Source organism: Candoia aspera, chromosome 16 (genome assembly GCF_035149785.1).
Source record: "Candoia aspera isolate rCanAsp1 chromosome 16, rCanAsp1.hap2, whole genome shotgun sequence".
Taxonomy (NCBI): Eukaryota; Metazoa; Chordata; class Lepidosauria; order Squamata; family Boidae; genus Candoia; species Candoia aspera.
In genome coordinates, this window is record NC_086168.1 from 4,182,967 (window position 1) to 4,197,216 (window position 14,250).

Below are 14,250 nucleotides of genomic sequence, written 5' to 3' on the forward strand. Positions count from 1 at the left end.
CTCAGACTTCCTTATGGTCCAGCTCTCGCAGCCATATGTCACTACGGGGAACACCATTGCTTTAACTATGCGGCCCTTTGTTGTCAGTGTGATGTCTCTGCTCTTAACTATTTTATCGAGATTGGTCATTGCTCTTCTCCCAAGGATTAAGCGTCTCCTGATTTCCTGACTGCAGTCAGCATCTGCAGTAATCAACTCTATAGGAAGGCTAAAACTACTTCTATTGAGATTGGCTCTCATAACAGAACATTGAACATCTGATTGTACTGGACCTCCTCCCCTTCTTATCCCCATGTGAATTAGGGAGGTGTCTGTAATGGTATGTGAGAAAGACCTTGAGAGATGGGGTGAAGAAAGGATGCCTAGGGAATGGTTCTCATTGCCACACTTCATCTCTCAGCCTTCATCTTGGCCATGCAGGGATCTTCTGGCTTTCCTGCTGTGGATCTTGGAGGAAAAGATTCCCCACCCCACCCCGACTTTGCAGGAGACAGACCCAGAAGGGAGAGAGGAGGTGGGAAGAGCAGAGGGAGATAATGTTGAGCTGCTCCAATTTGCAAAGAGACCCCCATCGCTCACCCGTCCAATTGTCAATCATCTGTCCCAGCAACATCTCTTAATGGTCCTTCTAGGAGGTCTCGAAAGAGCAAAAATGTCCAGGTTGTGAATTGGCAAATGAATGGAAAATTAGGCTAACCCTGCCCTCTCTGGAGACGTGTCTGGCTTGCAGAAAAGACTTGTAATGCTTCCTTGGTGTCCTCATAGCCATTAGACGTGGCCTCAAAGCAAGCAAAGTTGGAGGACTCACTCACACATCCTCACTACTCTAAGAAACACATCTACACGTTTCCAAGTCATGCTAGAGAGACATCCTTGTCTTCTTCCAGCCCTCTGCTTCCCTCTCCCAAGATTCAAACTGATTGAGAGAAAGCAAGTGTAGTGGTGGAATTTAAACGGAGTTGCCTTTGGAGGCCCTCCACCTTCAGCAGAGACTGATGGATTTATTTATTTATTGTACGGTACATTCACATCGCCGTTCAGTAGAATCAAAACGCAGGAGATAAAATACAAGATATAAAATATAGAATATAAAATTGCGGACGTGTCTAGAATACAAATATAATTTTTTGCTCCGTATGTCACAGCCAGGAAATCGGCGAAATCTCCGTTATAGGCTCTGTTTTGGCACTCTGTCACTATATGTTGGATAGTTTGTTTTTCAGCCCCACAGTCACAATTCGGTGACGTCATTTTGCCCCACTTATAAAGGACATCAGCACGTCTACCATGGCCCGTGCGGATTCTGTTCAGTGTTGTCCATATCGCACGGGGCTGATGAAACCCAGATGGTTTCTCTGAGAACCCTTCCACATTGTGGAGGACAATTTTCTAGCCAATTCTGTTTCCACATAGTGTGGACGTTGAAGTCAGGTAAACACCTGAGGCCTCGAAGTCACGGCAGCCAGTTAATCCTAGTGATCTCCTGGCTATATCACATCGCGTTAAAATATGCCCCAAGACTAATGGAAAGCAGGCTGGAATTAATCAGTGACTCAAACAGAGGTGTGGTGGGCATCCTTCCATTTGCAGGTGCTGTTGATTATTCAAGGTATGTATATATGTAAGCATTTGGTGATGCCTTTAGAAAAAGCAAAAATGCACCTTCTCCTGGGTTGTCCTTCTGACCCAACATTCTTGATTCTCCCAGGGGCATTGTAAGATTTGTAGCAAGAAAGCCCTTCTCTGTTTCTTGCTGATGCTTTCCGCATGCCAAAGAGCTGTAGGGGTCCACTTAATGCATTTAAAGCACCTGTTGGTTTTCCCCTTCCTCCCTCGCAGCTTTTGGTGTCTTGCTTTGGGAAATTGCCACGTACGGCATGTCCCCCTACCCTGGGATTGACCTGTCGCAAGTATACGAACTTCTGGAGAAGGGCTATCGCATGGAACGTCCTGAAGGCTGCCCAGAAAAAGTCTACGACCTCATGAGAGAATGTGAGTCTGTTCTTTGCTTTCTTGGTTCTTTTTTTCTTTAAGGCTGGGGAAGCCATAACACAGATCTCAGACTGCAGACTACATTAAGCATCGTTTTTCTTCACCCTCCGCAACCCTCAACTATTTTATGTCAGCCCTTCAAAGTAGACCAGACTAGGGAACCAAAGTCATGCATGCTAATACTACTTTTATTATAAGTTTACAGTAAGAGAATTTTGCAAGTCTGAAGGTGCTTCCCCCCCTCCCTCCCTTTATCTTTGTGAGAACTGGGGAGGGCCTTGTCTGAGATGCCTTCTCAGGTTACAGTTCTGGCCCAGACTCAGATTTCTTTTATCTGATTGTTGTCTTGGTTCCTGTTCCTCAAGGTATTCCTTCTGCCCATGATGGATAGATGGGATGGATGGAGGGATGAATGGAGGGAGGGAGGGATGATAGATATAGTGTCAGCCCTTCAAGGTAGACCAAACATGGATACCAAAGACATGCAAGCTAATCCTACTTTTATTATAAGATCATAGTAACAGAATCTTTCAAGTCTGAAGGTGCTTCCCCCCCTCCCTCCCTTTATCTTTGTGAGAACTGGGGAGGGCCTTGTCTGAGACGCCTTCTCAGGTTACAGTTCTGGCCCAGACTCAGATTTCTTTTATCTGATTGTTGTCTTGGTTCCTGTTCCTCAAGGTATTCCTTCTGCCCATGATGGATAGATGGGATGGATGGAGGGATGAATGGAGGGAGGGAGGGATGATAGATATAGTGTCAGCCCTTCAAGGTAGACCAAACATGGATACCAAAGACATGCAAGCTAATCCTACTTTTATTATAAGATCATAGTAACAGAATCTTTCAAGTCTGAAGGTGCTTCCCCCCTCCCTCCCTTTATCTTCGTGAGAACTGGGGAAGGTCTTGTCTGAGACGCTTTCTCAGGTTACAGTTCTGGCCCAGACTCGGATTTCTTTTATCTGAGTGTCGTCCTGGTTGCAGATCTTCCTCCTGCTCCTCAAGGTTATTCCTACTTCCCATTACATCTTAAGGGGAGGGGCTGGGACTGCCAGTATTCAGTGGAAAATTGCATTTTGCAGTCTGAGGTTATCCATGCAGAACAGGTAAGAATGGCGGCAGTGGGCCTCCTCTTAGCCTGCTGCCCTTTCCAAGCTCAAGGCAAACGGACCATTGGAAAACCCAGACTCGTTCTTATCCTGGATTGAAAGGACGATGCTTCTGGAGTCCATACGTGTGCTTTTCACCAATTGCTCCCTCGTCTTCTCTTTAGGCTGGCAGTGGAGCGCTTCCGAGAGGCCCTCCTTTGCAGAAATCCATCAAGCGTTTGAGACGATGTTTCAAGAATCCAGCATCTCTGACGGTGGGTGCCTCAGGGGATAATTCTCACTTCATGACTTTTGCAATGGAAAACTTCTCCCCCCTCCCCCTCCCCCCTCTCTTTTTTTTTCAGTCAAGGCAGCAAGCTTTCTCACATCCTTAAGAAGGAAAAACAGGATTGTGGAGCAGAACAGCTCCATGGTCTTCATAAGGGGAGGAGAGGGTGGGTGGATATGCCTCGACATTAATCTAATATCGACTCCGAGTGCAGAAAGGCCAGAGTTAAGTTCTCCGGCATCTCCATTTATCAGCTAAACAGGCTGGGGAAAAAATCCCCTACCTGAAATTCTCTCTCTCTCGGTCAGAGCTGCTAATATTTGGCCTGCTGGACTGTCATGCTTGATAAAATCACATTATTGAGGAGGGACAGCTCAAACTTTCTCAAACAGAGAATCGGAGGGGGGTGTAATGGCTTGTCACGTGCACCAATGCCTCCCTCCAACCCCCAAATTGTAAACTGCCCAGAATCGTTGCAATACGAATTGGGCGGTAAAGAAATAGATTGATTGATTGATTGATTGATTGATTGATTGATATCAGTTTAAGGGCCAGAGTGACTGAAACGGAGCATAGATGCTGGCTGGGTTCACCCATGTGGAGCATGATGGGTGAATGTGGTTTCTTTGGTTTGGGCAAGGTGCAATGGGGAATCCAGCGGTAGGTTGGACACTCCCCAGCCCCCCCCCCCCCAAGATTTCTAACCGACATCTTGGGAATGGCAACAGCTGCAGACACAGAGCACATTTGCCTGCCTGCCCATGCTGATCTGGTTACACCTCTTGTTTGGATGCAGATGCTGGGTGCAAAGCAGGTATCGTGCCACTGAGCTTTAATGCTTCCGTGAGATTTTCTCTGTTTTCATTGTCATAGCAATGCTGCATCATGATATTCTGTTGCTCTCGGGAGCGGGAGGGGGGAAATAGCTCCGCTAGTGAATAATTTCTCTCTCTCTGCCTCAGACACACACACACCTGAAGGAGGCTTCTGATCACTAGACTTCAAGCAGAGGTCTATAATCTGTCTATTATCCATCTGTCCCATCCCTCCCCCCTCTCCTATCTATCAATCATTTATCATCTATCTATCTATCTATCTATCTATCTATCTATCTATCTATCTATCTATCTATCTATCTATCTATCTATCTATCTATCTAAAAGGGACGTGGTGGTGCTGCGGGTTAAACCGCTGAGCTGCTGAGCTTGCCGATTGGAAGGTCGGCGGTTCAAATCTGCGTGACGGGGTGAGCTCCCACTGCTAGTCCCAGCTCCTGCCAACTGAGCAGTTCGAAAACATGCAAATGGGAGCAGATTAATAGGTACCGCTTCGGCGGGCAGGTAACGGCGTTCCGTGTAGTCATGCCGGCCACATGACCACGGAAGTGTCTACGGACAAACGCCGGCTCTTTGGCTTTGAAACGGAGATGAGCACCGCCCCCTAGAGTCGGACACGACTGGACTTCATGTCAAGGGAAACCTTTACCTTTATCTATCTATCTATCATCCATCCATCCATCCATCTACCTACCTACCTACCTACCTACCTACCTACCTACCTACCTACCTGTCTACCTGTCTACCATCCATCCATCATCCTTATATGTCTATCTTACTATCCATCCATCCATCTCCCTCTTCAATCTGTCTCTGTCTATCTTCCATCCATCTGTCTATCATCCATCCATCCATCCTATCCATTCCCCCTCACCTATCTATCTTTATTTAAATTTTAAAATTTTAATTAATACTTTCCCCCTTTCTATTTCCTGCATTTCTGACACGAAACTAGACAAGACCTATCTATCGATCAGATATCATCTCTCTGTCCGTCTGTACATCCATCCATCCCCTCTGTATATCTGTCTATCCATTTCCCTCTTCTACCTATGAATATTATCCATCCATCCATCCATCCATCCATCCATCCATCCATCCATCCCCTCTATCTATCCATCTGTCGTCCCCTCTATACGTCTGTCTATCTTACTATCCATCCATCCATCCATCCCTCTCCCCTATCATCCATCTATCTATCTATCCACCCATCCCCCTCTTCCGTCTGTCCATCCATCTCTCCATCCAAATCTATCTATTATCTTTCTCTCTCTCTCTCTCTCTGCCATGCTTTAACTCAGATCCTCTCTTTTGCTGTAGTGTGGCAACTCCTCCAGCTCTATGGATGTGGCTGGGCTTGTGAACCAAACCAGTTAAAGGCCAAACAGCCACAAGAGACATTTGATACATGTTGGCTTTCTTTAGGCTTTTTTCTGGCTAACCAGATGGTCTGAACCCAGGACGTTGGGTTAGGATTTGATTCATTCAGCAGCCGAGTTACAGGCTGAGTTGGGCAGACTCAGCTTCTGATTTGAGACTGTCGCTCCTGGAAGCTGGCGGTGGGAGGGGCTGGAATAGATTCCTTCACACTGGTTAGGAAGGGGTATGGGAAAGAGGAAAAGAGTTAAGGAAAAAAATCAATGTTTCATGGCATTGTTGACTTTATCCTCATGGTCCGTGACCGAAAGCGAGGTCCATTTTAAGAGAAGCTGAATTTGAAATATCATTTCCTGTTCTTAAATCTGCTATAAGCTTTCTTTCTATCTCCTACCTTTCCAGAAGTGGAAAAAGAGCTGGGAAAGAAAATGCTGAAGAGCGTGGTCAACCCGTTTTTGCAAGCTCCGGAGCTGCCGACGAAAACCAGGACATCCCGAAAGATGGCTGAATGCAAAGACATCGAGAGCTTAGAGGTGGTGCCTGCGAAAGGCCCAGGAGAAGGTGGTAAGTTGAACTCTTCTTTCAGCTGAAGGAGCATCAGACACCCCAATGCACTCTTTACCACAACGGGGTACCGTTGTAAGGCTGAGCAACACAATTGACTTGCAGCATTTCTATTTCTTTTCTTTACTCATTCAACAGGGCTTGTGGGCCATTCCAGCTACTGAGTGGCAAATGAATCCCCTCTCTCTAATTTGGATTAAAAACAAAATATGCCAAATAAACCCATAACATCACATATCTAAGACTGCTGAGGAATTTAGAAATGATCTTGGGATGAAAGAACCATTAAAAAGGGACTTGGAGAAGCGATTACACGGCCTGGAGATTGAAGCAAACATGAGAAAGAAACTCGGAATAACCCCACCTCAATTTTGTTAGTGTATCTCAGCCCTTCAAGGTAGACCAGTCAGGGAACGGACCAACAAGCAATACTAGAATGGTATTTTGTTGATACAGGTAGTCCTCACTTAACGACCGCAATTGGGACTGGAATTTCAGTTGCTAAGTGAGGCATCACATCACCAGACTCGATTTTATGACCATTTTTGCCTTGATTGTTAAGCGAATCACACAGTTAAGTGAGTCAATTGTTCCCTATCCATTTGGCTTGATGGAAGCCAGCTGGGAAGGTTGCCAATTGCGATCACATGGCCGCAGGACACTGCAAACGGTCATAAATGCAAGCTGGTTGCCAAGCACTCAAATTGCGATCACGTGACCATGGGGATGGTGCGATGGTTGTAACTTTAAAGACAGGTCTGTGCAGCATTTAAAACCAGGCAGGGCCCTAAAAGTTAAAGAGCAGATTGGCTGTTTAAGTGAAACAGACTCAGACTGTTTCTCCTCCTTGTGGGAACCAGATTATGGTTGATTGGTTGGCCCATTGTATATTTATTTAGATTGATTGGTTAAATTCCAGATTTAGTATGTAGCACCCTCTTCTCCAATATTTTTCGCCCAACAACAACTCTGTAGATGCCAGCTTACCAGGTAGGCCAGACAGGAAACACGGCCAGCTAATTCTACTTTATTGTAAGGCTACATTAACAGAATCTTGCAAGTCTGAAAGTACAATTCTCCCTCCCCCCCCGAGCCTGAGAAACTAGGGAGGGTCCCTTCTGTGCGGAACTTGCCCCCACCCACTCTCCAGCTGTGGGCTCAGCTGCCTCTTATCTGACCGTTCCCTAGGCAGCATCTCTTCCTCCTGTCTCCCAAGGTCATTCCCGCATACCATTACAGTAGGGTAAATGTGGCTGAGAGAATGTGATTAGCCCAAAGTCACCCCAGGAGCTTCTGTGGCTGGAGGTGGACTTGGAGGTCCAAGTCCACCTCCAGTCCACGCATCTTCAAGTTGCCAAGTCCACGCATCAAGTTGCCAAGCTTGAAGAAAGTTGCCAAGTTGCCAAGCTTGAAGATGCGTTGAAGTTCAGTTGAAGTTGCCAAGCTTGAAGATGCGTTGAAGTTCAGTTGAAGTTGCCAAGCTTGAAGATGCGTTGAAGTCCACGCATCTTCAAGTTGCCAAGCTTGAGAAACACTAGTTTAGGAGTTGTGTCAACCAAGACTATCCTTTTTTCGTTTTTGTTTTTGTTTTGCAGAATCCACAGAGCACGAGCCGGCCGTGTCCCCTTTACTGCCCCGGAAGGAAAGGACTGCCGTGGACGGGAGTTTACATGAAGATGACCGTTTGCTCCCAAAAGACAAGAAGACCAATCTCTTCAGCGCTCTGATCAAGAAGAAGAAGAGGACTGCCCCCACTCCTCCAAAGCGTAGCAGTTCGTTCCGGGAAACGGAGGGCCGTCTGGACCACAAGGGAGCAGGGGAGGAGGAGACCAAGGAGAGCAGCAACGGAGTCTTGGTGGTCACGCACCCAGCCGACCCAGAGGACCGTTCCAGGTTCCCAAACCCCAGCAACGAGGCGGCCGGAGTTGCCAACGGGACCCCAGCTGGGAACTCTGCTTTGTTGTCCCCGAATCTCTGGAAAAAATCAGGCTCCTCAGCCAACAGCCGCCCGGGCCCTGGCGAGGAGGACGGCGGGTTGATCTCCAGCAAGCGCTTCTTGCGGTCCTGCTCCACCTCCTGTATGCCCCACGGGGGCAGGGACACCGAGTGGAAGTCGGTGACCCTACCTCGGAACCTGCAGTCCCCCGGGCGCCAATTTGACTCATCGACCTTTGGGGGCCACAAGAGCGAAAAGCCCGCCCTGCCGCGGAAGCGAGCCAGTGAGGCGAAGGCTGACCCGGTCAACCGGGGAACCCTCACCTCGGCTCCCCGGCTGCTGAAGAAGAACGAGGAGACCCTGGAAGAGGCTTCCAAGGAGGCCGAGTCCAGCCCGGGCTCCAGTCCGCCCACCCTCACCCCCAGACTCAGCCGGAGGCAGCCTCTGCTCCCTTCCGCCGGAGGGGGGCCGCCAGCAGAGCAGGCTGTGGCGGGCAAAGCTTCCCTGGGCGTCTTCACTGGAAAAGCTCTGGGTGAGGAATCCCGGCTGCGAAAGGTGAAGCCGGCTCCAGAGAAGGAGAAAGGGAAGCTGTCGAAGCTCAAACCGGCCCCACCTCCTCCGGTCTTGAACTCGTCCTTGGGCAGAAATAGCAAGGGGGGTCTTGGGCCCAGCCACGAAGGGCCAGAAGGGTCCCAGGCAAAGAGCAAGCAGGCGGTTGTGGCTGCCGAGCCTGGAAGTGCGGAGACTCCCAAGCCCAGCATGTCAGCAGAGGGGGGCAAAAAGTCATTGATGGCGTCTGTACCAAAGTCTCCCTCCTCCACCAAGTTGCTCTTGATGGCAGGTTCTCCATCACCATCTCCCTCCACTGTCTCGTCAGCTCTGGCTGCAGACCAGCCCGCCTCCACGGCCTTCATCCCCCTCATTTCCACCCGGGTCTCCCTGAGGAAGACTCGCCAACCTCCGGAGAAGATAGCTAGTGGCACGGTCACCAAGGGGACAGTCCTGGAGAGCGCCGAGATCCTGCGGACCGCCATCAGCAAGAACTCGGAACAGATGGTGAGCCACAGCACCGTCCTGGAAGCAGGCAAGAACCTGTACACCTTCTGCGTGAGCTACGTGGACTTGATCCAGCAGATGCGGAACAAGTTTGCCTTCCGAGAGGCCATCAACAAACTGGAGAACAGTCTCCGGGAGCTTCAGATCTGCCCTGCCACAGCCGGCGGAGGTCCGGCTACCACCCCGGATTTTAGCAAGTTGCTCAGCTCAGTCAAAGAAATCAGCGATATCGTCCAGAGGTAGCAGAAGCAGGCAGATAATCGGTGACCCAAGACATTTTGGTTCCTGGGACGAAACAATCGGACCCCATGCAACAGGGAGGCAACACGCGGACTACTCTGCCAGGTGGATTGTGTTTTAGCTGCCCTCCGGGGTCCTCCAAGACCCTCAAGCTCTGAGCATCTCAGGCGTTGCGTGGCTTGGATCGCTCCCACCCTCAGGATATGCCCACCCTCTGCTGCCCACAGGCCATATCGTGAAACCCTTCCTGGTGCACCTACCATTCTTCTAACCAGATTTCCCCTCACTCCCACCTTCTCAGACCCTTCTTAACTCTGGGGAGTCCAAGTGTTGGGGAGCTTAACTCGTCTTAACGCTGCACCCTTTGGGACATTCCGACTAATGCTTTCTTTTTTCCAGTGTGAGCTTTGTGTTGAACGCGGGGCCTGCGGGACACCGCTTGTCTAGACCAAATTGGTTGCTGGGGTTCTCTCCTGGTAGCCTCCCCTCGCCCTCTTGCCCCCATCCACGGCTGCCCATGGGTGTATTTTCACACCACGTCCTCCTGCAGCCTTCGGTCTGAGGCCCTTCTGAGGACCAACAGAAGCATCTCTGCTCTCTGTTTGCTCCCACTGATAAATGAATGAATATGTGAACAAACCCTTCCCTCCTCCCTTTTGTTTCAAGAGTTTCCATCAGTCACTTTGGGATGGGAAAGAGGCAGTTGAATCTTCCATTAAATGCCAAACTCAACCAGTTTTGGACCATTGGGGATCTGCACATCTTTTTTTTTTTGGAAGGGGGGTTGCCCAGTGCCACACTGCATGAGTCCATGCCCAATGAAGAGGATACCTGTTGCTTCTCTGCATGACTCACTCCATTGGCCTGCAGGGGAGTCGTTCTGCACTCCTTGGGTGTGATCAGCCCATGTGGAGAAGCCATAAAAATGGGGGAGAGAGGAACGCTGTGGGTGGGGTTGCTTTGGACAACTTTGCATGGTTTTAATGGGCAAAATTCTTTGGCTAAATTCTCCCCAACCAATTGAAACTTGGCAGTCTGATTTACACCCACCCACACCTTTATGTCTCTTCATGAATGAAGCATGGAAACAGTGGGGAGGGGTTGTTTTAAAGTGGAAATGATTTGCACCTCCATGTGCTTAAGATCTTTGGGGTCATTGTATTTTTCTCCTAGCTGGGGCTGCCCCAAAACCTTTGTCCCTTGTGCCCATACCCAAGGCCAGTTGCTTATCCCTCCCCCACTCCCACAAGGCACGTCTCTTGTGACACACAAGATGGCTTGCCTGAAATGACTTCCTCAATGGAAAACAACCCTGATGCCTGGACTCGGCCTTTGCCGGGGAAAAAAAAATGCACGATGCAATGCTCCCTTAACTTTTAAGAAAACCCTCAGAAACAGAAAACCAGTATGTCAAGGAGAAGGATTGCCTTACCTTGATTTCCTGGACATGCTCCTGTTCTAAATGCAAGAATGCCCACCTGTAATGGTCTGTGGGAATGACCTTGGGAGACAGGGGGAAGAGCTGCAGACTAGGCAATGGTCGGAAAAGAGGCAGCTGAGCCTGCAGAAAAAATGGGGACATGGGAAACAGAAGGGACCCTCCCTAGTTTCATGGGCTGTAGAGGCGATGGGGGAGAAATGTACTTTGGGATTTGCAAGATTGGTGTCAGCCTTGCGAGGTAGATGAACTAATTCTACTTTACCGTAAGGTGACATTAACAGAATCTTGCAAGTCTGAAAGTATATCCCCCCCTACTTGCCTTTACAGCCCTAGAAACTAGGGAGGGTCCCTTCTGAGATGTTTCCCACACCCCTTTTCCTTCTGTGGGCTCAGCTGCCTCTTACCTGACCGTTGTCTGGTCTGCGGCTCTTCCTCCTGTCTCCCAAGGTCATTCTCACAACCCATTACACCACCATTTCCTCCCCCGCAGGGAAAGCTTTGTGCATCCTCTTCTCCATACATGCCCCTGGTTGCCATCCATCCAAACTGGTTGGCAGCTCCCCTGCATGGCAACTCACTCACTTTAACTAACGACCCCATCACGGTGCAGTTGGTGACTTGAGGGATGAAGACACAAACTTGGGACGTTTGGTTCATTTTTACCGCCTCCCTTTCCCTCTGGAATACCTTTCTGAGCATCTCTGGCATGAAACCTTTTTAATTATTACTTCCCCACATTTTTCTTTCCAGGCCTAGTCCAGCGTGATGCTTGGAAATGCCTTTGCTTGCATGCCTGGTTCGCCAGAGCGCCCTTGTGTTTTGTGTCCAGCCTAACATGGGGGTGGGGGTGGGGGGAATGAAGCTGTGATTCAGGCTGCCTTTGAAAGAACGGAGGTGGGGGCGGCTCCCCAAATTCAGAGGATTTTCAGAGGGTACAGATATTTTGTGGATAATCTCTCGTAATATAATATATGTTTATATCTCAGTATTATGCCTCTTTCGTAGACTCCCCCACCCCCATGTGTAAATAGCTGCAACTTTCTTTTTTCTTAATTTCTATAATACTTGATGGGGGTTTGTTTTCCCCCTCTTCGTTCCTTGCTTATGATTGCCCAGGTCAGAACCTTTTACAGATCTTTTCACCGATTTTCCTTGTCCTCCACTTTATGTGTGTTCTTTAAAATGATTCCGGACGGTCTTCCTTCGTCTATGGTGGTGGTGTTTTTTTTAAAAAAATAAATTGATGCTCAAGAAAAGAACGTATGTCTGTAGCAAGCTGACTTTCTGGTTCAGATCAATCTGTGTCTGTGGCTCTGATTGGTAGCCTGGTGTTTGTCAAGGCAGGAGCGAGTTTGTGAGAATTTAAAACCCCATCAGAGCAGACTGGGAGGAACCCTGGATGGATCCACAGCAGTCTACGAACAGATTTGGGCTGGATTAACCCAACAAAACTAAACCCAGATAACAAGGCACAATTTTCATGTTGGTATATCCACCGTGCCCAAATACTTTGATTTAACATGATGGTCTGATCATGCAGCGTACGACGATAAAGGCTGAGCCTTGCACAGATTAGTTCATGCAATCATTCCTGTCAGCCCACAACCGGTGGTGGGGTCTTCTGACAATTATAACCCTAACACAGCTGGAAGGCCCTGAAGTAAGAAGGTGCCTGCTTTGTTCATCCTTCCAAAAATTTTCATTTGCATTCTCGCAAGGTTTCCCGTGAGCATTGCTTCCAAAGATCAGGATACACCCGTCTTCCCTAAATGGAGTTCTTGGTGCTCTGTGAGCTTGGTTGTTGGCTTGCAGACGTTTCATAACCCAACTAGGCAACATCATCAGTTCAAGTGAATGTGGGGTTTGCTGCCTTGAGGACTAGAACCTTGATGGGTATTGTTTGGGTATTCTGCTTGAAAGTGCTGAGAATCTGTGCTGAAAGCTGATGGTGTGGAACGTGGGTAGGTTCCTAAAGGCATTTTCCAGAACCAGGATAGCTTCTAATCCCAGGCACTGTTTAGTTTTTTTCTCCCTGCTAAGAGAGAATTTTGCATATTTCTATATATTGTCATTCTGTTCTTCTCCGCCCACTGTTCTCAAGATTGTGTGGAATTGTCCCCTTCTTTAAAAAGAACATGGAAAACTGGAAGTGATGTTGTTGGGAAGTTGTACGTTAGGCCGTGAGCACTGATGCCTCTTAAGCTCTAGAACTTTAGATTTCTTTGGCTGGTTTACAAAATCATAGCTTCACTTACTCGTCAAGAGAGGAAAAGCCAAGGATGGATTAACTGCAGTGTCTCCTGGATGAACGACGTGCTCACAACTATCAGCTACCCACCAACTTAGAAGGCAAGCAAGTGGGGCATTTGGGGGGAAACATTGGAGTTGGGCAGCTAATAAATGCAAAATAACAATAACAACAACAACAATAATAATAATAATAATAATAATAATAATAATAATAATAATAATGGAGTTCAGAAGTACGGTATAGTAGTGATGGATAAGGATTAAGAGATCCAACTTCAAGCCCATCCTCAGTTATAGAAGCTTAGTGGGCGTAAGGTGGTTGTGCAGAAGAATTGGAGGGGGCCGTATTATGCATATCCCTTGAGTTTCTTCTCCAGGATCGATCAATCGGGTGCTTCTGGCATGCCGTGGCATTTTTGGCCCGGCAGGGAAGGCCAAAGATCTCTCCAATAATTTGGATCCCAAATGGATTTCCCCAAGGAAACAGTTGAGAAGGTTGGAATGTGGGGCGGTTGTGTGATAATCTTTGTCTCAAGAAGGTGATATACCATTCAATGCCTTTACCAGTATGATTGCTCCAATTCTCGGGTGCATTGATCCTGGACATACAGCCTTGGAAGAGAGGGAAACTGCATTTTCTTACTGGTGGTCAAAGTTTGCTCTCCAGCCTGGATCCAGCGCCTTTTAGCCGAGACTTGGCAGAGAACTAACTTCGGCTCTTAGCTGGAGACTTAACAGATAGCAGGAAGAGGAAATCCTGAAAAGCAAATGTTCTGGATTGGTTTTGCTGTCAATTTCTTTGGGTGGCATGATTATTCTATCCTAGCTAAGACATACGATGGCCCATTTGCCAAGGTTAAAGATTTCAAGCATGGATTGGTTCCATCTCCAGGAAGTGAAAATGGGTTGGGTTGTATCCCAGACTGTTCTTGATTATGATTATTGCACGTCATCAAGTCATTGTGGGCTCTTAGTGACGACATAGATAGATTTTCTCCATGGTGATCTGTCCCTAACCTGGTCCTTCAGGTCTCCCATCAATGGACCCATCGCCACTATAACTGAGTCCATCCACCCTGAGGCTGGTCATCCTCCTCTTCTCTTTCCTTCCACCTTTCCCAACATTATGGGCTTCTCTGGGGATTATATGACTTTCCTAGATAGAAATGGATGGATGGATGGAT

At 48.2% G+C, this 14,250-nt stretch overlaps 1 protein-coding gene across 2 annotated transcripts in view; it reads left to right on the forward strand.

The window, feature by feature from the left end:
- ABL1 (ABL proto-oncogene 1, non-receptor tyrosine kinase) overlaps positions 1 to 12,031 on the forward strand; it is a 135,860-nt gene extending 123,829 nt beyond the window's left edge. For both annotated transcript variants that reach the window (XM_063316014.1, XM_063316015.1), the window contains exons 8-11: positions 1,840 to 1,992; positions 3,263 to 3,352; positions 5,982 to 6,143; positions 7,739 to 12,031. In XM_063316014.1, coding sequence (XP_063172084.1) covers positions 1,840 to 1,992; positions 3,263 to 3,352; positions 5,982 to 6,143; positions 7,739 to 9,378 — 2,045 coding nt within the window. In that variant the 3' untranslated portion in view covers positions 9,379 to 12,031. The remainder of the gene's footprint in view (positions 1 to 1,839; positions 1,993 to 3,262; positions 3,353 to 5,981; positions 6,144 to 7,738) is intronic.
- The last annotated feature ends 2,219 nt before the right edge of the window (positions 12,032 to 14,250 follow it).